At 44.6% G+C, this 24,255-nt stretch overlaps 1 protein-coding gene across 7 annotated transcripts in view; it reads left to right on the forward strand.

The window, feature by feature from the left end:
• LOC101953340 (collagen alpha-1(XXVII) chain) overlaps positions 1-24,255 on the forward strand; it is a 258,835-nt gene that overhangs the window by 100,751 nt on the left and 133,829 nt on the right. For all 7 annotated transcript variants that reach the window (XM_065572707.1, XM_065572704.1, XM_065572703.1 and 4 more), the window contains 3 exons: positions 2,425-2,469; positions 5,461-5,514; positions 6,764-6,808. In XM_065572707.1, coding sequence (XP_065428779.1) covers positions 2,425-2,469; positions 5,461-5,514; positions 6,764-6,808 — 144 coding nt within the window. The remainder of the gene's footprint in view (positions 1-2,424; positions 2,470-5,460; positions 5,515-6,763; positions 6,809-24,255) is intronic.

Consider the following 24,255-nt stretch of genomic DNA (forward strand, 5'->3'; position numbering starts at 1 on the left):
CATCAGTTTACTTTTGCACGCCAATCTTGTCCCGCTGTGAGCTGCAGTAAGCAAACAGTCCTGCAGCACAGTGGAATGTGTAGGCAGAGCTGACTGCAAAGAGGAATAGACTAAAGAGACAGAAGAAAACTGACTCTCTGAATTAGTCCCGTGAGTTAGGGTTTGCAGGATTGGGTCCAGAATGAGTCACACTCTGGTCATACAGGTCTGAACATAGCCATGTATCTCAAGGGGAAAAATCCCAAGTCAACACTAGAAAATGCAATTATTAGTGTTGTCTCGTGGTTAGTCACCATACTGAGCATAATGTTAGACATTGTACCTAGCCCTACTGAGGGTATGTCTACTCTGGAACTGCAACATGTAATTTCCAGCTCAGGCGGACTTACCCACACTAGCTCTGATTCAACTAGTGTACTAAAAATAGAAGTGTAGCCATGGTGCTGGGAGCAGTGGGACAGGTTAGCTGCCCCGAGCGCAGTCCCAATCCAAGGCCCTAGCTACAAGAGCTGCCCCTCCTGCCGCTCGTACTGCCATGGCTACGCTTCTGTTTTTAGTGGGTATGTCTACCTGAGATGGAAATTACACTTTCCAGCTCTAATGTAGATATACACTGGTAGGCTTGTACTGTGTGATCACTTTCATATGACTCCAAACAGATGCAGAGTTGTTAGTCTATTAATAATAAGCTAGTACAGATATCAGATGAAACTTTCTGCATTCACACATCTTAAGAGTGAATATGAACAACCGAGGGTCCATTTAGCATATTCCAGAATACAGTACTGATAGCATTCTAGAGATACCCAAGTCTGTGAATCTCAGGCATAATGTACAGACGAATGCACTGGAGAATACAACCAGTAGGAGAGACGGAGATATTTTTATGAACCTAAATGTGAATGTTACATTCCCACCCTTTGCAAGGCTCATGAGAGACTTGTACACCAGAACATCATGTGAGAGCATCTGTTCATCAGTCCAACCAACATAATAACCATTTGAGCTATGGTGAACTGACAAGGTTAGGGGATGCTGTTTAATGGGTTCACAGGGTCTTACTCCCAATCGCATATGCTCTATAAAGTATTTGTCCCCAGGTACATAGAAAACAAAAGTACTTTTAAAATGCAGTTATGGTCAAGAAAGTGGCTCTGAAAAATGGCACCACCTTATTCAAGGGATCTAAATCTTGTGTGTTTTCAGTCAGTTCTCCCTACTGACTAAAATTTTACTATTTGTTACTTCTGTCAGCTGTGCTGGCTCTGCAGTGCTATGGGAGAGGGAGCTTGGCTCTATTTTGCTTCGCGCATCACAGGCAGAATTGTTAACAATGTTCCGATGGCAGAAATCTTCTACTGGTGACTATGTGTGAGCCAGAAAGAGCATGGCTTGACTTTCAGATCCCAGGTTGAATATGCAGAGCTGCCAGTTGAAGAAAAAATAAACGTGTCCTTGTTACTGGTAAACTAGATAAATTTGGTCTGGAAGCTGGTGAAAGGCAATAAACATGGAAGCTCGTTATTATGCAATTTTTATAGGGCCTCTTTTCAGAGTAGAGCCCTGCTTAAGGGAAGGGCAATGGGTACAGAAATACAATGAGATGTATTTTGAATTCTTTCCCAGCTTCCAATGCTCTGGATAGAACCTGCCCAGTGTAACTAATTTTACAGATGTCATAAGGTTGATCCTCCTTCACTTGAAGCCCAATGGGAATTTTAGTAGTGACTTCAAAAGGAGCATGAATGGGCCCCTCGTCATTGCTAGAAAAGTGGGTGAATTGATGACAAGTCTTTCCACTATTGAAGGTAAAGAGGGTCATTCACGACTTGGAGTTCAAAAATTTTAAATACCTTTTTAACCATATACTGCAACTGTAGGCCTGATCCATAGGCTGCTGAAGCCAGTGGGAGTCTTTCCATTGTTTTCAATGGGTTTTGGATCGGGCCCCATGTAGATTCCCCTCCCAGGAATTAAAGTATGTTTGACAGTGCAATCGGCGGCCTTCTTGTCTGTATGGTTCATTGACGCACACTCAATCCCACCTTCTGATGAGTGCCACTGTCTACATGGTGTCGCTTTACATTGCAACTAGCATTTGATTGCAATTTACTAGCATCCCACTATGTTAACCTCTCCAGTCTTATGACCAGAAATCTCCATTCTAGTTCCAGTGTTCTGGGTCTCCGAGAGTGAGCGCCTGTGTTTTAGAAGATTCCCGTTTTGCAGAGTCATCAATTCACAACAATTAGGGATTTGTTCCTCCTCTCCCCCCACCTCCCATTCTCCCATATTGATACCCCTTGGGATAGTTGTGAAATCATCTGAACCATCCTGGGATAGTGCTGTAAATATGGCACTGCTCATTAGGATTTATATTAAAGCCTCTCCACATTTGTCTTTGTTTTTTCTCTTGTGTTTCAGGGTTTACCAGGACCAATAGGTGAAGCTGGTCCAAAAGGCAGTCGGGTAAGTGAGCCATTTTTTACCTTGTCTTTCTCTTTCCTCTCTCCCCCGTTCCATCCCCCAGTATCTGTCGCTCCTTGTGATCAACTTTGCAACCCTAATATAAGGGTCTTATTTTTATTACATAGAGCTCATTAATTAACTGATGCATCATTAAATCCCCAATTGGTTTAAAACGGTACCAAAGCCAATGGAGCAACTGTGCTGCAAAGTTAACCCTTTCAAAGCCCAAAGAATTGGAGAGGAAACAAAGAAATCCAAATCCCAAAGGATTGGTCTCCCTACATCTTCGGTCTCAGCGAGTCCTCTCTATCTTCGTCAAACACGCTGGTTCAGCCACTCCAAATACTTTGAAGAGGGGTTGTTCCAGACATAGGCTGGTCCTGAGTTTTATAAGCAGAGAAATTTGGAATTGATTTTACATCTTTGTGCATAACAACAAGCCAACATCTTGAAGCCATATGCAAATGAGAACGTTAATATCCCTGCATGGGTTTGCTCGTCAGCTGGAGCTCTGGGGATTCCCGCTGGCTGAAGGATGAGTTAAGAATTAAAACTGCATTTAATCACCTTCTGCTCTTCAAATACAATTAGAAATCCATAGTGATCCTCTGAGCCAATAAAAATGCTCCTCTCCTGACCACGTGGTCCTTTCTCCATAAACAGTAAATGCAACCAGCTGTCTTCCATCACTCGAAAAATTGCAAGCAATAAACAAAAGCTGACTCCATAGCTAACTTTATTCCTGTGGTAGGGAAAGGGGTGGGAGGAAGGATCAGCTGCTTAGTGTACTACGGTAGACACAGATCTGTGATAGCACAGCTTACTTCTCTCTATTTCTGATGCACCCATTTAACTAGAATAACCAGGATCTTTTGCTAGAGAATTGTGTGACTTATGCTACAGTAGGAATTCAGCATTCATACGGGTATTTACGGTGTTCAATCCAGGATAAGACCCTTGAAAATTATCATTCATTTGCTACTCCTAAATATCTAGGACTGAGATTAAAGCCACTTAGGAGAATTGGACCTCTAATTTCTATTACAATTAATGGGAACTTAGTCTTGATGTTTCTTAGCCCAGATATCGACTATTTTATGGCTGAAAGAGCCTGAATTGTTCACCACTTCAGGCCCTCCTTCCCCCACTGCTTTTTCATGGGAAATGTGGGGAGATGTGAAGGTGGCTGCTTTGTGACTCAGGATGAGAGGATGAACAGTGAGTTGGATGGCTGGGCTCTGTCTGTGTGGTTGTATCATCTCACAGCGAGTACTAACTAGTTGAAATACTGAAGTGGTGTGGGATAGTGATCTGATGGGCTCCCAGAGAGTCTCAGAGGCTTATTGAGATGGGCCAGCGGAGAGATTTGGGGAGTGGGAAGGAGGAGGGATGGGAGAAGTTCAGTGTCAGTGTTTGAATTTTGTTCTATGGCGACACAAGTTTTAGGAAATCATTGTGGTGGCTACCTGTTAAAATTTACTTCTGCTTGATGCTATGCAGTTGACAGAAAGAGTCCTGTGCAAAGGAGCAATGCACAAGGTAACGTTTTGTTTTAATCACTGCGTTCAGCAAATTAAGCACGAGTCTCCAGGTACTGCAAGTGAAAGGACATATAGCATTTATGCAGCGGCTTTTGCCCAGGCAGGAGCCCAGAGCACAGAAGAAATATTGCAGAACTGAATATCTGACTATCGCTACTGAGCTGAGATGGACCAGCTTTTACGATACACTGGGGTTTAATGAGGAAGAGGAGACTCTTCTGATCAAAGTTAGATAGCGGAGGAAACATAGGCATGTAGAAGGCCGAGCCATTGGGCATTAGCTATTAGGAAGCTTAATGCAGACACAGATCAGCATGCAAAGGCCTCTGCAATTTCAGAGTGGGACCATGGTGCTTGAGGGGAGGGCAAGGAGTCTGCTGAAAGGCTCATGTTGGTATTTGGCATGGTGGGCCTGGTATTTGTAAGTGATCTGGCTAGAATCTGCACCACAAGGTGCCCTACGGAGCGTGAGAGACAGGATCCAGCAGGAAGAGGAGGGAGCAGATGTTGATAAATCGAAGAGGGTTCAGAGAAGAGCCATGAGAACGATTAAAGGATTAGAAAACTTGCCTTACAGTGATAGAGGCAAGGAGCTCAATCCGTTTACCTTAACAAGGAGAAGATTAAGGGTTGACTTAATTACAGTCTATAAAGCACCTACATGGAGGACAAACATTTAATAATGGGCTCTACAATCTAGCTGAGAAAGGTATAACGCGATCTCATGGCTGGAAGTGGAAGCTAGACAAATTCCGACAGGAAAGAAGGTGTAAATTTGAAATCATGAGAGTAATTAACCGTTCGAACAATTTACCAAGGGTTGCAGTGGAATCTCCATCACTGACCATTTTTAAATCAAGATTGGATGTTTTTCTAAAAGATCTGCTCTAGGCATGATTTAGGGGCAGTTCTGTGGCCTGTGTTATACAGGCGGTCAGACTAGATGATCACAATGGGCTTCTGAGCTTGGAATCTATGAATCTAGGAAGGGAAGGATGAGCTTCAGGGACTCTGTGGGGAGAGGAGGAAAGGAGGACCAGGTATGAGGCTGACAGGAGGAGAAACAGAATGAGAAACCTTCAGGGGGACCAGGCCCTCCCATAGAGATCTCTGTTTGACGTAGCATACAAATGACCGTGGTTGTAACTCTTGCTAACCTGAAACCCAGCTCCATTTCTCTCAGGTACAATCAGAGCCAGCCCAGGTAATGGTCCATCCAGCTGGCTTCTTCCTGCATGGAGTCCTCATGATCCCTGGTGTGAGGGTATGTGCCCTTGGACTACATCGTGGAAGCCAGCACCATGCAGTCCATGGGCATATACACTTGCCTCAAGGTTTATCTCATCACGGCTGCCATAGACCAGCGCTGGAGGACGTTCTTCTGTTCAGGCAGGATGGAATAACTGCTGAAGGGAAATGTATTTGACTTCTTGTTTCTTCTTTCTCTTAGGGGTATATTGGTCTCCCAGGATTATTTGGGCTGCCAGGGCCTGATGGAGAACGAGTGAGTATTTTGTGAGGAAAACCCTGGCCTTCTGTCTCTAGAATATCCGTCAACCAATTTCTTCTATACCTATTGCAACCTCTTCTGGACATGACTCTGTGGTCTACTCCCTCACTTTGCGTGCTCTTAAAAGAACAGGCAAGAATGCCTAATACTGAGACAGAGAGATGGTTATCCTCTTCAGCATGCTCCTTGCCTTGTGTGGGAGATGGACCTTTGTGCAGTACGTTAATGAGCAGCACAGGAAACTGGGTTCCAGGAAGGTGACCCATAGCAATTCATAAAGTAGAGGGGAGTGTTCAGGTGGATTATATTTTCCATTGTTGACATGATTATTTTTTTTCTTTTGGTCCATCTCAATGGAAGAAAAGCAAATGCTTAAGGGAAAAATCCTTCCTTCAGCCTGGGACAAATGTTTTTCCAAATTAACTAGTGGATTTTGAGTGCCGAACTGGAAACGCCTTCAAGGAGCCCGATTCTCAGACGGCAGCTGCTTGTCCCTTTTTGCAGTTGGGCTCCTTTCAGATATCTCCAGATGGGCAAGCTAAAGTTGAGGCATCCAGTGTGACTGGTCACTTTTGAAAATCCCTGTCCCCTCACCCCATCTTTTCCCTTACAGCTTCCATACTTTCCAAACCTTTGATTCTGATCTGAGTCACACAGGACCTTCCTTTCCTCTCTTCTCTTCTAACCCAAGCCCTTTTAAAAACAGTGCCCTTTCACTTCCTTACCATCCACACAGTAAAGGGCCCACTCTTCTCCCCCCCCCCCAACCAGATCTCCTAAGGATGAAAATTGATTCTTGTTTTCACTCCACCTGATTGGCAGATACAGACTCCAGAAACAAGAGAAACTCCTTGAGCGTGTGTGTGCTTGCATGGGAGGGACTCTAATGCTCCGGAGGGGCTGATTTAATGCTCATAGAACTAAATAAGAAACATAAACAGAAGCTCTCTAGTGAGTGTCTTGGCTGAAGCCTTCATTTGATTCCAGGCCAGTAGCTTAATTACTGCTAAGCACAGCCTTAGCCTGCTGCCCCTGGGTGTGGACGGTGCTTCTCTCTGCACTGTGGGGAGGTTATAGTGAATGGGTTAAGGTTAATTCTCTTCCCACTCTCCCTTGCTCTCACAGCTGATTGCAAATAGCCAACATCTTGATTTCTCCACAATGCCGCAGTTATTAGCCTGGTTTTTGTTTGTTTGTTTTCCCATTCAGACCTATTTTTTTTTCTGTGTGTTTTTCCTTACAGGGTATCCCTGGAGTTCCTGGGAAGAGGGGCAAGATGGGTAGGCCGGTAAAGTTTTTCCTCGTCTATTATGCAGACTTTGTTGAATGAAACTGGAAACATAATACTTCCTGCTGCCTGGTTCTTTTCTGTAACTTCTGGTGGGAGCTAAATGGGGAGATCAAAGATCTCCTGATACATTTCCAGCTCTCTTGCTTGTACCCCCCCATTCAGACAATGCCATATACACAAGTGCATTTTGTATAGCAGCAAATTCTGTCCATGAAATTCTTTATGGAGTTAATCAGCTCCATTGTTTTATTGTTATGAAGGGATAATCGCTCTGGGTGGAGGGGAAGTTTGAGATCTAGATGAGAGAGAGAAGAAATATTTTCAGGAGAGTAGATGAAGCCTAGAGTTGCAAGAAGGGTGTTCCAGATGGCAGGCACGGCCTAGGACAAGGCTCTTGCACTACCACTGGCCAAATTGTATAGCAGGGACAGTGGAGAAAAGTGCGAGATGAACGGGGGAAGCAGAGATGGGAGGAAAGGTAAGACTCATGGGACGGTATCCCGAAATGAATGTGGAGCAGATGAAGTTGTTTGAAAGCACAGGGACTGGGTGAGTTGGTGTAATGACTCTTCCCCGTATGTGAGAGAAAGCCGGCAGCTGTGTTCTGCCCAGTCTGGAGAGCTGACGCTCGGGGAGTTCCATTAGCCCATTTGCTCCTGCTTACTTTTGGCTGTGATCTGTCGTGCATCCCTTTGTAGTGGATATGTTCCCACTTTCCCATATCTGCTCTCCAGCACTGTTATGCCATCACTTGGCTTATTCCCTTTTCTGCTCTCTCCCCTGCCTGTGTTTGCCTTGCCAGGTCTGTTACGCTGTTGGCAGATGTACACGTGGTGTCATTCTAGCCCTCTGACAATCCATGAGCAGGCTTGTTCTTACATTCTTATATTCAGTGCCTTGTGTTTCACCTAGTGTACGTTTCTGCTCTGTGCCCCTGTCACTGTCATGCTTCCTTGTAAATTGTCCCATTACCCACGTGCAGAAAAATCCACCACTCCCCCTCCCTCGTCCTTGCATGTGAACATGTGCTTTCTAGGAGTCCCACGCCTACCACTTGCTGCTGTTCTCACAATAAAAGCTATGCAAACATCCTGACAGTTCTACATTCATCCCTGTTGACTGTTCATCTCTTGGAGGGGGCAAGGGGTAGAAAAAAATTGCCAAGTTTTCCTATAGTTTCGTAGAACCTTAGTTACATCAAAAACCACTATGATGAATAACTGCAAAGAATCAGTTGAAACTCTGACTCATTGACCAGAATAAAATAAACAAGGCAACCGTCGTTAGGTACAGGGATCTGGTCAGGGTTTCTGGGCTCTGATGTGTTTCCACATACAGTGTGCTGTACGCTCAACACATTCCAGCTGTTTGGGTTGTTTTGTTTTGGTTTTGGGGGGGGGGGTGTTTTGGTGATCTTCCACATGGAAGTCTTTGCCTAATGGTCACTGTTACAAACACAATGTTCCCCTGAGGGCCGCGGGATTCTCTCTCGCAAATGCGTATGCGCTTAGGCTGTGATTTTCAAAGGCCATAGGGGAGTTAAGTACTGAAGCCCTACTGAGCTGAGTACCTCATTCTTAGACTTCTGGTGAAACCTCCAGCCCCATTCCCATGATGGGATATCGAGAATTTATCAGAAATCTTGAACGTTCTGTTCTGTTCCAGTTCTAATGCTGCACTCTTTGCTGCAGGATCCCCAGGCCCAGATCCTCAAAAGCAGTTCGTGGGAGTTAGGCACCTAAATATCCTCTCAGGCTCTGAGCCTGAGTACTTTCCAGGCTTGCATTAAGGATTGCTAATGATTATCTACTTCCATAGTGTTGTGAGACACAGAGAGGCTAAATGACTTTCCCAAGGTTACAGACAAATTGCTGGTGGAGCTGAGAATAGAACTCTGACTGCCGCTCCAGTGCCTTATCTACTAGGCCGTGCTGCCCTTCAGCATATCTGCACTGTCAGTGGGCCCACTTCAATTTTGTCCATTGCTTCCCTGGTCTGGTAGGTTCTCTGTAGCTGTGCTTGTACTGTCTGTTTGGGTTGCTTGTCATTGCAGTACTGGACCTCTATAGATTAAGTGCGGGAAGTTTTGTATGTTACACTGTGAGCCTCCCAGGATGATGTAAGTGTGTAAAGATTAAAATAGACAAACTGGACATGAGTCAGGTTTTGAAACCGGTCCAGGGGAGTTGAGCTGTGTGGAGCTGTAAGGAACATGGTGAATCTGTCCAGAAAACAGCCATTCAGCTGTCTCTTCCTCCTCCTACTGCACTCCTCCTACCGTGCATCAGAAACACACTAGATGAGTGTACTTAGAAAGTGTGTGGGCAGCAAGGAGTGCCGTAGCACAGGAGAGGAGGTCTGGGGCATTGTGCGGGGAGAGTTACTATTAAAATACCATGTACTAGGAAGACTGGAATAACATGACTCTGTAATGTCTCGAGGACGGCTGCCTTTTGTAGAGGCACGCTGGAGCCTGGGAACCCAAGTGGCTGTTACTAAACCTTCATCCTTGCCAATGCACTGACTAAGAGTGAGGGGGTTTTTATGGTGCTCAGATGGGCAACTGGCCATGAGGCCCTGGCAAGAGAAAGAAGGGGGTGAAATTGTAACTTTATTGGCCCGAGGGTGGAATGCGCACAGTTCCAGATGCACAAAGGAAGTAGGGGCAGAGTGAGAGCTAAAAGGCTTTGGCTTTATCTTTGTATGAGCGAGGGGCAAGCTGGCCAGAACTCATCTTCACAAGGGAGATGTCGTTGGTCAGGGTGGAGCAGGCAGTCTGTGTAATATCTTTGCCTAGAGGAGTCTATGGCTCTCCACCTTTCCCAGGGCGCTGGTAGGAATCTCTCACTGTGTGGGATAGAGATGTCTCATCTTTGGAAGGAAGTCTGTGGGTTTTCAAGGAGACTGAGAACAGTCTGAGGTTCTCTGATACCAAGAAAATAAAAGAAACGCAGGAGGCTCCACCTTCTATCAGGGAGATGTAGCGGCTCATGAGAGAGTTGGCTTTTAGATTACTATACAGTAATCAGAGTGATTGTGACATGTGGACACTGTAGGAGTTCACTAAATATATCTCGAAACCTGTGCATGGCAGAGAACACTGAATTGCACCTGAAAGCACCTGAGTTCCATTTTCAGAAGCAGCTTTGGCACTTCAACCCCTGAGCCTTTTTGGGTGTCATGCAGGAAGCTTATGCAGAAACCCATAGCTTGAAGTGAGGTTGATGAGAGGTTCTGAGAGATAGAAAATGAGTTATCTGATTCATGGAGATGAGAAGTGAATTACAAACTGTTTGAGGCAGATTATTAATCAGAAAGGGACAAGCAGTCTTGTACGTAAAGAAGGACCTAAAAGCGACAGAAAGAAATAGGCTATAGTGCTTATGAGTCAAAATTGTAGACAAAGGATGTGCACCATTAATGGCAGTTACGGTATCTGATAAGAATGAAGAGCAGGGTAAGATGAGAGGAAAATTAAAAGATCTTCCAAAGAATAATGGCATAAATTGAAGCCCATTTAAGGGTACCAGTTTTGTATGGGTTTGGTATGATTTAGATCAAGACAATTTTAAATAATTGTAGCCTTGGTTCATATGGCATTGATGTCACTTGATGCTTGACATTTTGCTGTTTAAATGCACGTGGCGTTTGAAGTAAAAAATCACTTGAGGTGCAATTCCCAACTCAAAACTCTGCAATAATTCACCCAATTCATGATCTTTAACTCTTATTAAGAATGCCTTCCTGATTTACTCATCGCCTCTCTCACAATGTTTGTCAGTGATTTGTGGCATTCACGTTCCTGTGGTGGGCTTGGACTTTGGTGTCCTTTATAAGCAAACAGTTTACATACGCAGTTAAGCAAAGCTCACATTTATGTTCAGGTAGTCCAGTCCAGTAGGAGATAAGGAATCTAGCAACCTTGAGATGGAAAAGACCTTTTACCTTCTTCTGTCTACCTTATTCCCTAGCTGTATCATGGCTGCATATTTCCTTTCAGCATATCTAGTGGCCTGTTAGTTACAAGGTGTCTATCTCAAATGATGGCGCCTTCAGCACCTCTCTTGAGAGACCATCTCGGGCCTTGGCTACACTTACCGGCAAGTTCGACAGCTGGAAATCGAACTTCTGGGTTCGACTTATCGCGTCTAGTCTGGACGCGATAAGTCGAACCCGGAAGTGCTCGCCGTCGACTGCGGTACTCCAGCTCGCCGAGAGGAGTACCGCGGAGTCAACGGGGGAGCCTGCCTGCCGAGTGTGGACCAAGGTAAGTTTGAACTAATTCGAAATAAGGTACTTCGAACTTCAGCTACGTTATTCACGTAGCTGAAGTTGCGTACCTTAGTTCGAATTAGGGGGGGTAGTGTAGACCAAGCCTCACAGTCTAACAGGATCTTGGATTCTGCAGGGGCTGGTCTTTCACTCATGAAGGGCACAAGCTGGATTTTTTTTTACTTATTTATGTATTTATTTTATTTTGACACAGATAACAGAGGGCAGGAAACAAATCCCCATGAAGTGATGGGTTAAACAAGTGTGCAAGTGAGTGTTATGGGGGAGATTTTTCTACTGACATCTCCGTTCCAAAAGGTTCCAAGTTCAGTTCAGAGAATCGCTGAACAGTTAATAGATTTGTCTGTAGTTTATTTTGATGTAGCCAAACATTTGAGATGCTCTTTCACTCTGAGACCCTGTTGCAGTCGCTGTTCCTTGTTGGCATAGCAGATGTGCTAGGTGCTGTACAAATGTAATGAAAGAACAATCCCTGCTCCAAGGAGCTCACGTATGAAAAGACTCAATCAGTGGATGAGATAAATTATTGTGATTGGGAGGCCAAGGTAAGAGTAAAGTGAGAACATTATCAGTACGGTAAACAGAGGTCTCAGCTCCCCACCTGCCTACCCATTACCTACTCATCTGGTAATGTTTTGTAGAAGCTTTCCCCGTCCCTATTATTTTCTTTGCTCTTGTGTGGCTTGTGTGTTTGGCAAGTGATAAGCAGCTGTGTTCTGCCAGCTGTTAACAGATTGCATGTTGGGAGAGTACTTGTAATGCAACGTGCCAGCTAACCTTCAAAGGGGGAGGCTTATCAACAGTGCAGCCCCATCATCCCACTTACAAAATCTTTGGCAAGTTCCAGCGTGATGACCAAAGTGCTGCTCCCAGTGGATAATTTGACAGGTGGCTTGGATTATACAACTACCATGTAAAGAAAAAGGAATCAAACCAAATCTTCACGGTCTGTTAGACTGGTGCCATGTACCCTAAGGATGAGCATTGGTGGGAGCCTGTCAGCACAAGCTATGGGGAAACAGCACAGTCCAGTGGCTGGGATACTGGACTGGCAGTCAGGAGATGTGGGTTCTAATCCACTCTCTGACGTGTTGTGTGACTTTGGGGAAAGTCACTTTCCCCCTGTGTGGCTGAGTTTCCCTGTGTGTGAAATGGGGATAATTATATCACCTTTCCTTTGTAAAGTGCTTTAAGATCAATGGGTGGAAAATGCTACGTAGGTGCAAAGTATTATTATATTAAGATACAGTGCATACTTACAAGCTGCCAGTTCTCCAGCAATCCCATGGAAGTGGCCTCAGGGTGCAACATTGTGGCAAGCTGCAGAATCCGGCATCCGTTTTGCATGAGCTGACCGCAGTTTAGGCCTGCGTGCTGGCCAACTCTCCGCTTGTAACATGATGGTGCCCTTCTTGCCAGGGTGTTTTTCATGTCTGCTGTGTTTATAATTCAGTACAAAGAAAGTTAATATTTTAATTGTCTGCAGTAAGCATCATGGCACAGTGGATTTTTTTTTCTCCCCACCCCTTAGGTCAGGAGGAAACAATGCGTCAACTGTGGGGCCCAAGCATTCACAACTCCCTGCTGACCACCTAATAACCGGTGCCATCTGCCTCCCTTCCTAAATGGAAAGATGTTGCTGTGTTTGACACACCAGATAATGAGAAGCAGGACATCTCAGGCTCTTTTTTGTTAGGAAGGGTTAGTTTTACAGCACAAGGTGAAGGAAAGTTGGCAAGTCTGAGTACTGACTGGTGAACATAAGTGGACACAGTCATGCCAAGTTACATAGTCTCTCCTGTTGCCCATACAAACAGTGGTGGGACACTTCTCACCATGTGTCTGGAAGGGCAGGGAATGACTATGAAAATAAATATAATTCATCCCAGTGAAGACTAGGGCCTGAACCAACCTCTCTTCCCCACTTGGGTCCGTACTCATCTGCAGCCGGGTCCAAACACCACAGCTCTTCCATGTCTTCAGAATGAGATCCATGCAAGCCCTAACTTTGGGAAGGTTTTGGATCTAGACTGTAGCTCAGACCATCTGTTTTTTAGCAGCCTAATAAATCGTGAGGCCATGAAGGGCCTGACACTGCACCGGGAGACTCCATTCAGTGGAGCTCCATTTGGGTGCAGAGAGTCTGCCCACGTGGAACTTCTTGCAGGATCCTAAGAACCTGCTACTGCCCACATTGAAATGAATGGGATTTTTGCCATTGGCCTTACTGGCTTCAGTATCAGGCCCAAAGCACTCTCATATAAAGTGTGTGAACATAATGGCTCCCATTGACCAACAAGGGTTTCAGCCCATGTATCTGTTCCATTATCCCATCGCTGCAATCTAGTTAGCAACAGAGACCCAGGGAGGGAGCGGGGAGAAAAGACCTCTTAAAAAAAAAAAAAAACAGACTCTACTTTAAAAAATATTTTAGTTAAAAAATAATAAAGAAATGTTTTAAATACTTACAGGCTTAAGCTCTGCAGATTTCCAGCCGGCTGTAGAGTGTTTTATTATGTTGATCCAGCAGCTATTGCTTTCAAAATAAAAAGTGAGGGGAATGGAAATGTACTTTTTTTTAAGAAATGCAAAAGCAGTTTGAGATCCCAAATGATAGAATAAGGTATATTCTAAACCCCCAAATCTTTGCTCATTAGCTCCTCCTCCCCCATTCACCTGCCAAGCCTCAAGTCTGGGACTGGGTATTCACCCTAAAGAGTTGCTTAAATAGCTCAACCTTTGAACCACCATTTTTAGCATCGCTCCATAATCTAGGAAGTCATTTAAACACAGTCTGTCATCCTCAGTCATGCATCCATGGATCCTTTCTCACAGACAGCGACCAATTGAAGTCAATGGACTCTTCACAGAGTGAGGGTCAATGGTCTGGTGTACACTTAAAACTTAGGTTGACCTAGCTGTATCACTTAGGCTGCGAAAAATTTCATGCTATGTGTGATGTAGTTAGATCGACCTACCCCACTCTGCAGACGCAGCTAGGTCAACGGACGAGTTCTTTCATTGACTTAGCTACCACCTGTCGAGGGGGCGGATTTATTGCTTCCATTGCTGTAGCAAGTGTCTACACTATATAGGGTAGCTGCAACTGTGCTGCTGTAGCCCTTGTAGTGTAGACCTACGCTATGCCTACAGGTAATTTTGCAGGATCACAGCTATGGTTTGTCCAGTTAATATGGGTAGTGGGAGGAGAAAAAGTGTTCTACAACTGACCCTAAAAATGCCTTCGCCCACTGAGACCTCGTCTACACTAGCCCTTTTTGGAGAAGTCTTGTACCATTCATTGGTACTGGGGTACTAGCAGTGATGGTAACTGTAGTGTAGACCGGCTGTTGGTGTTCATCAGCAATTTTAACACCATGACATCAGCAGTGGTAAAACCAGTGGTGTCCTGTACTACTCTGAACTTGGGTGCATTCAAGATCCAGTGTCATGGCTCCACCCTGTCTTCAGAGTGGGCCAAGCTAAAACTGCCCAATCTGTGCAAGCCCAGACTTTGGGAAGGTTTGGATCTAGTCTCTGCAGCTCAGGCTGTATCGGTTTTAAGCAGCCTAATAAATAGCAGTGTCACTAAGAGCCTGATGCTGCAAGGCCTTTGGCTTTGGCAGACCCCCTGCTGACTTCAGTGGGGCTCCTTTTGGGTGATGGGGGTCTGCCCATGTGGAACTTCTTGCAGGACTGGGGCTAGCTGCCACTGGTGCAATGATGGAAGGCTTCCCCCAGAGGCTTAGTATGTAGACAGTTCCAGAAATGTATTCGCTAGGACACGGTTTCTAACCCGTATGTAACGTGGTTTGATGCCAGTGCAAAGTTATGCTACAGCCTAGCTTGGCTTCCTTTTTGTGCTTTAGCTGCCTCTGTGGTTAAACAAGATTGTTTGCTCTACTTCAATGAGACCTAGAGCAGAGCATTTTCCTGACTGGGAGGACAGAGTCTCAGATCTGAGCCCCCGGTCCTAGCTAGCAAGCTATGAAGGACGACATGATTTTCAAAGATATTGTTTTGAATAAGTGTGGTACAGCACCTATCACAGTGAGGCACCAGTCCCTCACCCTGGGTCTCCCAAGTCCAGCAGGGTCAGGCTGCTTCAGGAACTGGATACAGTAAAGTAGGAGGCTCCCGGGGAACACAAAGGGGTTTCAGGAATTGGTGCTCATGATTTGTGCTGTTGGTCTTTCAGGAGCTGTCGTTGTCTGTTGGAGGTGTAACCTCTTTAATGTCATTTTGCTTGTTGGCCAAATAAGTCTCTCTTTTAAAAGTAATTTCTTCTGTTACTGGTGGTAGCGCTTTAGATGGTTCAGACTGGACATATTTCAAAAACTGAATTTACTTTTCACCGCTTCTCTGGTTTCTTTACTTTCTGCTTCTGCCTCCATTTGGACAGTAAAATTGGGCTGTTAATTGTCACTTCTCTCTGGGTCTGTTTCACCATCGTGAAACACTGGCCTCAGCCTGGAGTAACACTCTGGTCTCTTTCTAGTTAGTTTCACTTTCCAGTTTTAAAGATAATGTGTTTGTGTTTCCGATATCCGTCTAGCTAGGTACTTACATGGCTTCTATCACTCTGATATCTGATGCCTCACAAGCATTTATTATGTATTCCCTGAACACCCCTGTGAGGTAGGAAAGAATTATTATGCCTATAATCTCTTTTAATTCGTGGGGAACTGAGGCACTGAGAGATTAAGTGATTTACCCAAGGTCATCTGAGGAGTTCCTGGTAGAACTGGGAACTCTGAACCCAGATCTCTTGGGTACCAGTCTGGTGCCTTCCTTCCTGCAGGTAAATGTTTACTCATTGATCAAACAAAAACCAGAACTGATTTAAATTTAAATTAAAAAAAAAGTGAAAACATTCTTGCAAATTTAAAAGTTTTTTTCAAAAATGTAAAATTTGGGTCTACGTTACTCGACAATGTTCCTTAAGGAGAAAACAGCATAATTTGGATACCTTGGTTAGTAACTGATTAGGATGCTTGGAAGAGAAGTTGCAGAAGAATATAAGGTAATTAAGGTCTCTGTAGTGCCCATCACCCTAGGGTTTAAGCTGTCGATTAGGGCTCCAACAAAATGAAAAAAGTCCTATGCAACAAAGCATGGATCAGAAGGAGTGAAGAATCAGAGGCCAGAACTGCAAAGAAGCCCAAGTGAACTTCAATGGGATTTCAGTCCTCCGGTCTAGGGGCTTGATCCAAACCCTATTTAAGTCGATGGGAGTCTTCCAATGGCTCCCATGTGTCTTAGAGGTGGAGGTCTGTCTAGGTACATAAGAGGATGATGTGAATTCTTTGTGAGAGAGAGCATGAAACCTGGAAGAGTAAGGTTATGCATCCATCTCGCAATGGCTGTCTCTGAGGAGCAAAAGGGCAGAATTGTAGCCGTACTGCCTGTCAGTTCTAGGGGTCCAGAAAGGAGATAATGGTTTGGGTAAGAGGAAGTTGCTAAGGTTCTAGATCTGGAAGGCGTACAGGTGAAGGCTCTTGTCCTTCCTGAAGAGTCGAAATCATGGATGAATGTAGCCGGGAAGCCAGGAGACTGTACAGTGTTAAGGGTCCACGTGGGGTGACTTCTCTTAGCTCTTATGCCTCTAAAAACTGCATCTGGACATACCTGACTGCCCCATGCTCACCTGTAGAGAGGCCCATGTCTGTTCTGTTCACAAAGGATGCTGTCAGAGACCAACACTGCCAGCATAAGTTCCATTTGTTTATTTTATTATCCCACTTTTTCTATGCACGCCTTCCCCTTCTTTTTGTTTAAAATGTTTGACTTACAAACTCCATCCTTCAGGGATGCTTGCTGGGCAACGGCTCACCTGGCTGAAGCCAACTGGCAAACATAGCTTTTTGCAGACAAGGCTGGAAGGGTGGGTGCTTTGGGCAGCTTTACCTTCAGCCAACAGGAAAATAAAATCCTATTTTTGGAGAAGGATTCTATCGGCCTGAAGACCTGCCAGGATTCTTTGAAGCAGCAGCTGCCAGATTGCCTCCCTTACTCCAGCAGAGAAGGAGTTTTAAACAAAATCAGATGTGCTCGCTCTCTCTCTCTCTCTCTCTCTCTCTCTCTGAAAAAGTCTAGGGGAGGTGTAAGATTCAAAGCATCTTACCATTCTCCTCTACTTCTTGAGGATCATTGATCTCAGTGATGAGGCTGGGAGCTCTGTTTTTCTTTCTGTCTATCTGTCTTTCTAGAGCCCCTTTGATAACCATAGCAAGAAGGCCTGGTTGCTCCTTGTGTCCCTTTAAGCAGTGAAAGGAGAGGACCTGGTCTTGAGCACCATTTTAACAGGCACCGTGATATAAACAGGGAAAGGGGAAAATAGTGTTTGTGTCCGTCTGTCTGAGCCTGACCATCCTCACCAGAAGTCTCATTAAGCCTGGCACATGAGGCTATGCCTTTTGCAGAGAGGAAGGCTGATCTGATCCAGTGGTTATCCTAGGATATTGAAGACCTGGGCTCAATTCCCAATGGTGCCACAGCCTTCCTGCGTGGCCTGGTGCAAATCATTTACCCTGTTGGTGGCTCAGTTACTTCTCTGTAAAATGAAGAGAATAGCAGGGCCCTGCCTCACCAGGGTGTTATGTGAGCTGCTCACATATGAACACCATGTAATGGGGGCCATATACATTCCAAAGATGTCTAGATAGATAGCGACCATTTCCTTAGGGCAATACCCTCTCCTGCTTGTATACGCTGGTTTTGATCCCCACTTCGGCGTGGTTCTTTCAGGGAGTTTCTCTCTGACCATGTGAAATCCATTCAGCTTTTTTTAATATTTCCCAGCTGCTAACTAGAGCCAAAAGTTTGGTCATACCTGACTTCAGCAGTCCACAGAGGATCCCCATTGGCTCTTCTCCAGCAAAACTTGTTACTCAAATGTTTTCCTCTCGGCTCTATTGCCTTTGTTGCCTCCATCCAGTTCCCCATTTTGGATCCTATAGCTGGCAGGATGAATATCTCTATATATTTTTCAGTGTGGTGTTTCTCTGTTCAATCCCAGTCCTTGAGCATACTTTCCACAGGCTGTGCTGCTCAGGAAGCAAACTGCAGCCTGCTTGCAACACGCTCACAATCCTAAATGGTAGGGTTTTTATCAACAAAAGTTATACATTTCTTTACTATCCTGTGGGGCAGGGGAGGAGGATTTTATTTATATTAGACTGGTTAGTCCTTTTCACAAATCTCTTGTTGTTGGCCCCACCCTGTATTTGCTTATCATCAAGGCTATGAAAGAAGTGCTTTCTGCCTCTCCCACATCTCTAATGTGGTACTGTATATCATATTAGTGGAATAGAGCAGAAGTGAGTCAACGCAGTACTCCTTGAGGACACTAGAGGGAGTTAGTAGGAAGAATCTGGGGAAGAACAAGAAGCAGATAAGAGTAACAAAATCTTCCTCTAATCCCACTGGCTGCTTGCTTGCAGCATTCTGGCCAATTTGTGGCATTACCAAGGTTGTGGAACATGACTGCCTTGCAGGATCAAACAAGAGGCCAAGTTGGGAAATAGCCTTAGATGTACGCGGGAGCTAATGCACTTCCCTGAGTTAAAAAGCAGAGTACTGCAGTAATCCACAACAGGGGTCCAAAGCAGTGCTGCTCACCCCCTTAAAAAATACTGCAGTATTTGGTAAGCATCTGAAACACTGTGGCATTACTATTGAAAGCTCCCATGCATTGGACCGTTGCTGTTAGAATACTGTAGAACAGGGTCCTCCAAACTTTTTCATAGTGTGGATTGTACCTTTGTAGAGAGATGGGCCTTTGGACCATCTCCCCTGCCTTTCATGGTTGCATGCAATCCCTACATCTGTTGCATGTACGGAAATTAGTACCTGTGACACTGTGCTTAAGTTCCTTCTGAGGCTGGGTTGCCCCCGTTCCCCCAAAGTTCATTTTACATGTTTAAGTCCAAAGACGTGCACCTGGGAACCACATGCTGCCATTAACACCTGGGATCTGGGAGGGCTTAGGCCAGTTGTTCTCAACCAAGGGTACTTGTACCCCTGGGGTACACAGAGGTCTTCCGGCGGTACATCAACTCATCTAGATATTTGTCTAATTTTACACCAGGCTACAGAAAAAGCACTAGCGAAATCAGTACAAACTAAAATTTCCTACAGACAATGACTTGTTTATACTGCTTTATATACTATACGCTGACATGTAAGTACAATATTTATATTCCAATTGATTTATAATTATATAGTAAAAATGAGAAAGTCAGTAATTTTTCAGTAACAGTGTGGCTGTGACACATTTGTATTTTTATGTCTGATTTTGTAAGCAAATAGCTCTTAAGTGAGGTGAAACCTGGGTACACAAGACAAATCAGACTCCTGCAAGGGGTACAGTCGTCTGGAAAGGTTGAGAGCCACTGGCCTAGGCTGCATAATTTAGGCAAAGGGGAGAAGACCAGGCCAAGGTAGTGAGTGTTGTCTTGAACCTAGCTATTCTAGCTGTTAATATTGACAACCCTGTTCTGAGTTTTGGTTTTTAGTTTATTGGCATTTTGGCCCCATTTTCCCCCAGGCTGGGGAAAGGCAGAATAACAAAGGGGCTTTAATCTTTACCTAACTCTCTGGAGCACCAGTGTGATACTTACTACCCAACACACCAATTCTGTCTTTTTACCGTATCTGGTTCACATCACCACAGTATCTGAGCACCTCACACTCTTTAACACATTGATCCTCACAGCGAGGGAGGATCTGTTATCCCATTGTACAGATGGGGTACTGAGACCCAAAGAGACTAAGTGTTTGTCAAAGTTACACTGCTGTGAATTAAAATCATTATAATTATGGACCATATGGACACTCTCTTTTGCCTTTTTCTGGTTTATTTTATGTTGTTCTGGAAGGGGCATAAGCTGAACCAAAAAACAAAGCCACTGTTATTCCAGAATAAGATTGTCCACAAAATACTCAGACCACCACAGCTGTATATATCAAATCAGTTTAATGATACCGGTATAATTGTTGTTAATTTCCTGTGTAGACAAGCCTTTAGTGGGTTGCCCAAGGTCACACAGGATGTCTGTGGTTGAGCAAGGACTTGAACCTAGAGTTGTCCAAGTCCCAGACGAGCACCCTAACCATTGAACCATCCTTCCTCTCGTTGCCCAGGGGTCACTTTGAGAACTACGGCTGTAGTGCTTTTCTCTGAGGGCATGTCTACATTGCAACTGGGAGGTGTGATTGCAGCACATGCAGATCAAAGAGAGCTCGAGTAACAGTAGTGGCGAAGCCATGGGGCAGCATGGGCTAGCCCTGCCCATGCAGGATCCTGGGTACAGGCTTGAGCAACTGACGCCAATGCTGCCGTGGCTTCACTACTATTGTTACTCAAGCTATCTCTGATCTAGCTAAATCAGCGCCAACTCGGGTACGTCTACACATGTTGCAATCACACCTTCCAGTTGCAGTGTAGACATACCATCAGAAGTCAGAGTGCTGTTACTAGAGTGTGGAGAGTTATCTATCACTAAGGAATATGCAGCAGTGTAGCTACAGTTTCATTTCTATGAGCATTCATATTATCGTTCACTAGTTGTAAAATTGTAAACAAAAGAATATTCCAAGGCAATATTGTTTTATTGATCAAGAAACAAGTTTTCCCTGTTTTAGCCTTATTAGGTCAGCATGTAGCAGAGTTTTGGTTTTTCCTGTTTTTTGCTTTTTTTAAAGAATGCCCTTTATTTATTTATTTATTTTATTTATTTATTGTGTCTGCAGACATCAGAAAGCTGCTTCCAGCAGGCACTCACCACAGCTTCTTGGCCAGGCCTTAGGAGACACAGTGCCCAGTTGGAAAGGCACACAACTTTTCCTTTTGCAATGATTCCCGTAAAATCTGAAACCTGACCCCAACCAAGAGAGGGCTCAGTTTTCACACTCTCACTAGCATGTACTGAACGCTGCAGATGATTGGTACAGCAGAGGGGGAAAGCTTGGCTCCACTGAAGTCAATGGCAAAACTCCCATTGACTTAATTGGGGCGAGAATTTGACCCTGGGTGTTTAAGGTTATTCGCAATCCCGTTAGCTAACTGCACCGATCTCTAGTGCAAACCCTTGGAAGATAAGTGAATCTCTGGTGATGTCTTATTTTCAGGCTTCTCTGCATTTTTTGCTATTGGTGTGCTACTATCCGAGTCTCACTCGTGTTAGTTTCACTGATGGAGTTTCCAAATGGCATGCTGCTATTGGACATCCTATTTTGTTTTCTTCAGATTCAGCTTTCCAAAGAAGCCTCTGTCCATAGCATTCAATGGAGCTGGTCGGATGCAGCTGTGCCGGGTGCCAGCAATTAAACTACCAAAAATCTTCGGGGCCAGAGAGAGAGTGTATGAGAGAGAGAAAGCGAGACGCTGCTCGGAAAGGACTGCTATGCCCTCATGTTCTGGCTCCCAAGGATCTTACCAAAGCCCATTTTTTATTCTCTTAGTGTCTGCCAGTCTCGTGTCAGATAAAATGAGCTGAACCAGCATTTTGAGCCTGACTTTCGCTTTCTTCAAAGCTCTTCCCATTCCCGATCTGTTTCTCTCTGAGACAAGCCAGCAGTGGAATGTGTACACAAAGAGATTCCTCTCTGCTGAACTGGAGGGAATCTCTCTCTCTCTCTTTCTCTCTCCCTCTCCCACCCCATGCTGTCATCTAGCAGTCCACAGAACACAATCATATTGCCCACTGCATACCGGACTCCCAATCGGGCTTCATCCGTTGGAGCCAGATAGGTGGATTAAGGGAGCTGTATAGTGACTTCTTCTTTGAAAGCCTCCTTACAGAGTGTGTGTCTGTGTAGATTCTCCATATTGGCGTCCATTACCATAGTATCTGTGCATGTGGCAGGGGACGTTTTTTTTTAAATAACTTGATCCTTTTTGCTTAAGCCCTAGATATAATCACAAAATCAAGGGGCCAGTTGCTCCATTAGGCTCTTGCCTGAGTGGCACTAAGAGTCTCACTGTGGAGAACTCCCCTAAAGCTGGTGGACCTCACTCCTGCACCAGATGCCTCGGGCCTGCCCCATTCCCCCCATTGCAAAAGGTGTACCAGAGGAGGGAAGGAGTGGGGCAGGCAAGAGGCATGGCAGAACTCTGCTGTATTAATCCTCCAATTGTCTCAAGGTCCCTTAGGAGTCTTACACCATTGGTGTAATTTAGAGCAGCCCATTGGCTACTCTAACTTGATCCAGCACAGAATCAGTGAGCTGCAGCTGGCTCCCTGACATGCCTCACGTAAGCCTATGCTGAGTGGAGCTCAAAACTAGGGAAAAATCAAGCCCAAAATCATCTTAAACACAACTTCTTTCTCCTTGAAGACACGTGTGCTAGATGTAGTGGCTACTGCATACCCCTATACTTGAGCCCTCGTTTACAGAGCAATGCAGACCAAGAAAGGAGAAGAAAAGTTAGATCTTATTGCTCTGATGATGGACTTTGGCTCTTCGATTGTGAAACTGATCTTATACCAAAAGTATTTGGTGTTTATGGAAGTAAAGAGTCAGTCTGGCCCATTCTCACCTCTCCTGTGCATAGGTCTGGTTTGTGCTTAAAATTGAAGTTGACATAACTCCAGCGCTTACAGGTGTGAAAAATCCAGAGCGCTGTGTGCCGTAGCTATGCTGACCTAATCCCCTGTGTATATGCAGCTAGGTCGATGGAAGAATTCTTTCCAGCTACCATCACTCAGATAGGAGGTGTTCCTACAGCGACAGGAAAACCCCTTCTGTCACAGTAGGCTACTTCTACACTATGGGGTAGTGTAGTGTACATTCCCCATCACATAGACATAGCCATAGTCTGTGCTGTGTGACACACACAACTCTGTGCAGCTCATTGGTTTGTAACTCCAGTGTAACTTAGAGCCATTTACTGCTCTTGCTGGAGGAAAAGTTACGAATAAATTCTAGCTCTGAGGGAAAGACATACAAGCATCAGTTCAGTTCAGTGAAGGCAATGATTCTCAGACAGTGGCTTGCAAGCCACAAGTGGCTCTTTAATGTGTCTCCTGTGGCTCTTTGCAGCTCCTGATATTAAAACACTGTGTGATTTAATTATTGACCAATCTGGATGCTTTTACTATGTTGTTAACCAATTAAGTTATCAACTTGTACTAAGCTATTAACTTATTTGCTGTGAGAATTATATAATATAAACTAAATATTTCCCATCATGCTATTTAAATATGAATAGTACTGTAGTAAATAAAACTGAATTCACACTGCTTTGGCTCCACTGAGGTCTGAGTATCATTGAGTTAGGTATTTGCAGAATGGGCTGTGGTGGACAAAAGATGTTAATGCTGCCTTAAGAAGGCGAAAGCAAGTAATACTGAAAATATTATTGTGTAAACTGATGGGGGCAGGGGGGGGTCTTCACTGTGAAAGTTCGGTTCATCTCGGTCCCCACATTTCAGAAAGAACCAGGCAGGAAAGAGGCTGACAGACTGGCAGCTGACTGGAGTTGAGGTGTACCATGGGTGGTGACAGGAGGGATTCTGTGCATGGAGAGATTTAAAAGTTTGGAAAAGAGAGGCAAATGTTAGGAGATATGCAGAGTATCAGAGTGAAGATGTCCGTATTAAGGGTAAGGCACTGGACTAGGATTCGGAAGGGCTGGGTTCAATTCCTGGCTCTGTGTGACCATGGGCAAGTTACTTATCCCTCTGTGCCTGAGTTCCCCATCTGTAAAATTAAGCCCATAGTCCTTTCTTTCTCCTAGCCTCTGTGTTGTCCATTTAGATTATAAATTATAGGGATGTGGGGCCCTGATCTCATTCAGGCCTTTAGGCACCATTGTAATACAAATAATAATAAAATACTGGTAAAGAGAGCCAAGTGAGAGCTCCAAGTTACCCTCACCATGTGACAAGAATGAGGAAGAGCTCAGTGAATCTTAAGACAAATGTAAAAAACAATCAAAAACAAGTCCGTTTTTCTTTTAGGTATCTGTAACTAACTTTTGGAACTCACCACCTCATGTTATTCCCGTAGAAGCAATTTATTTCGTTAGATTCATAACCAGGATTTGTCCTTTGGATATGGATATAAATGACACATGCATTTGTGCTAGATAGGCTACGCATGGTAAGAGCCATCATTCTTCATGCTTCCGAGCAAAATCTGGGGTG

Source organism: Chrysemys picta, chromosome 18 (genome assembly GCF_011386835.1).
Source record: "Chrysemys picta bellii isolate R12L10 chromosome 18, ASM1138683v2, whole genome shotgun sequence".
NCBI lineage: Eukaryota > Metazoa > Chordata > Testudines > Emydidae > Chrysemys > Chrysemys picta.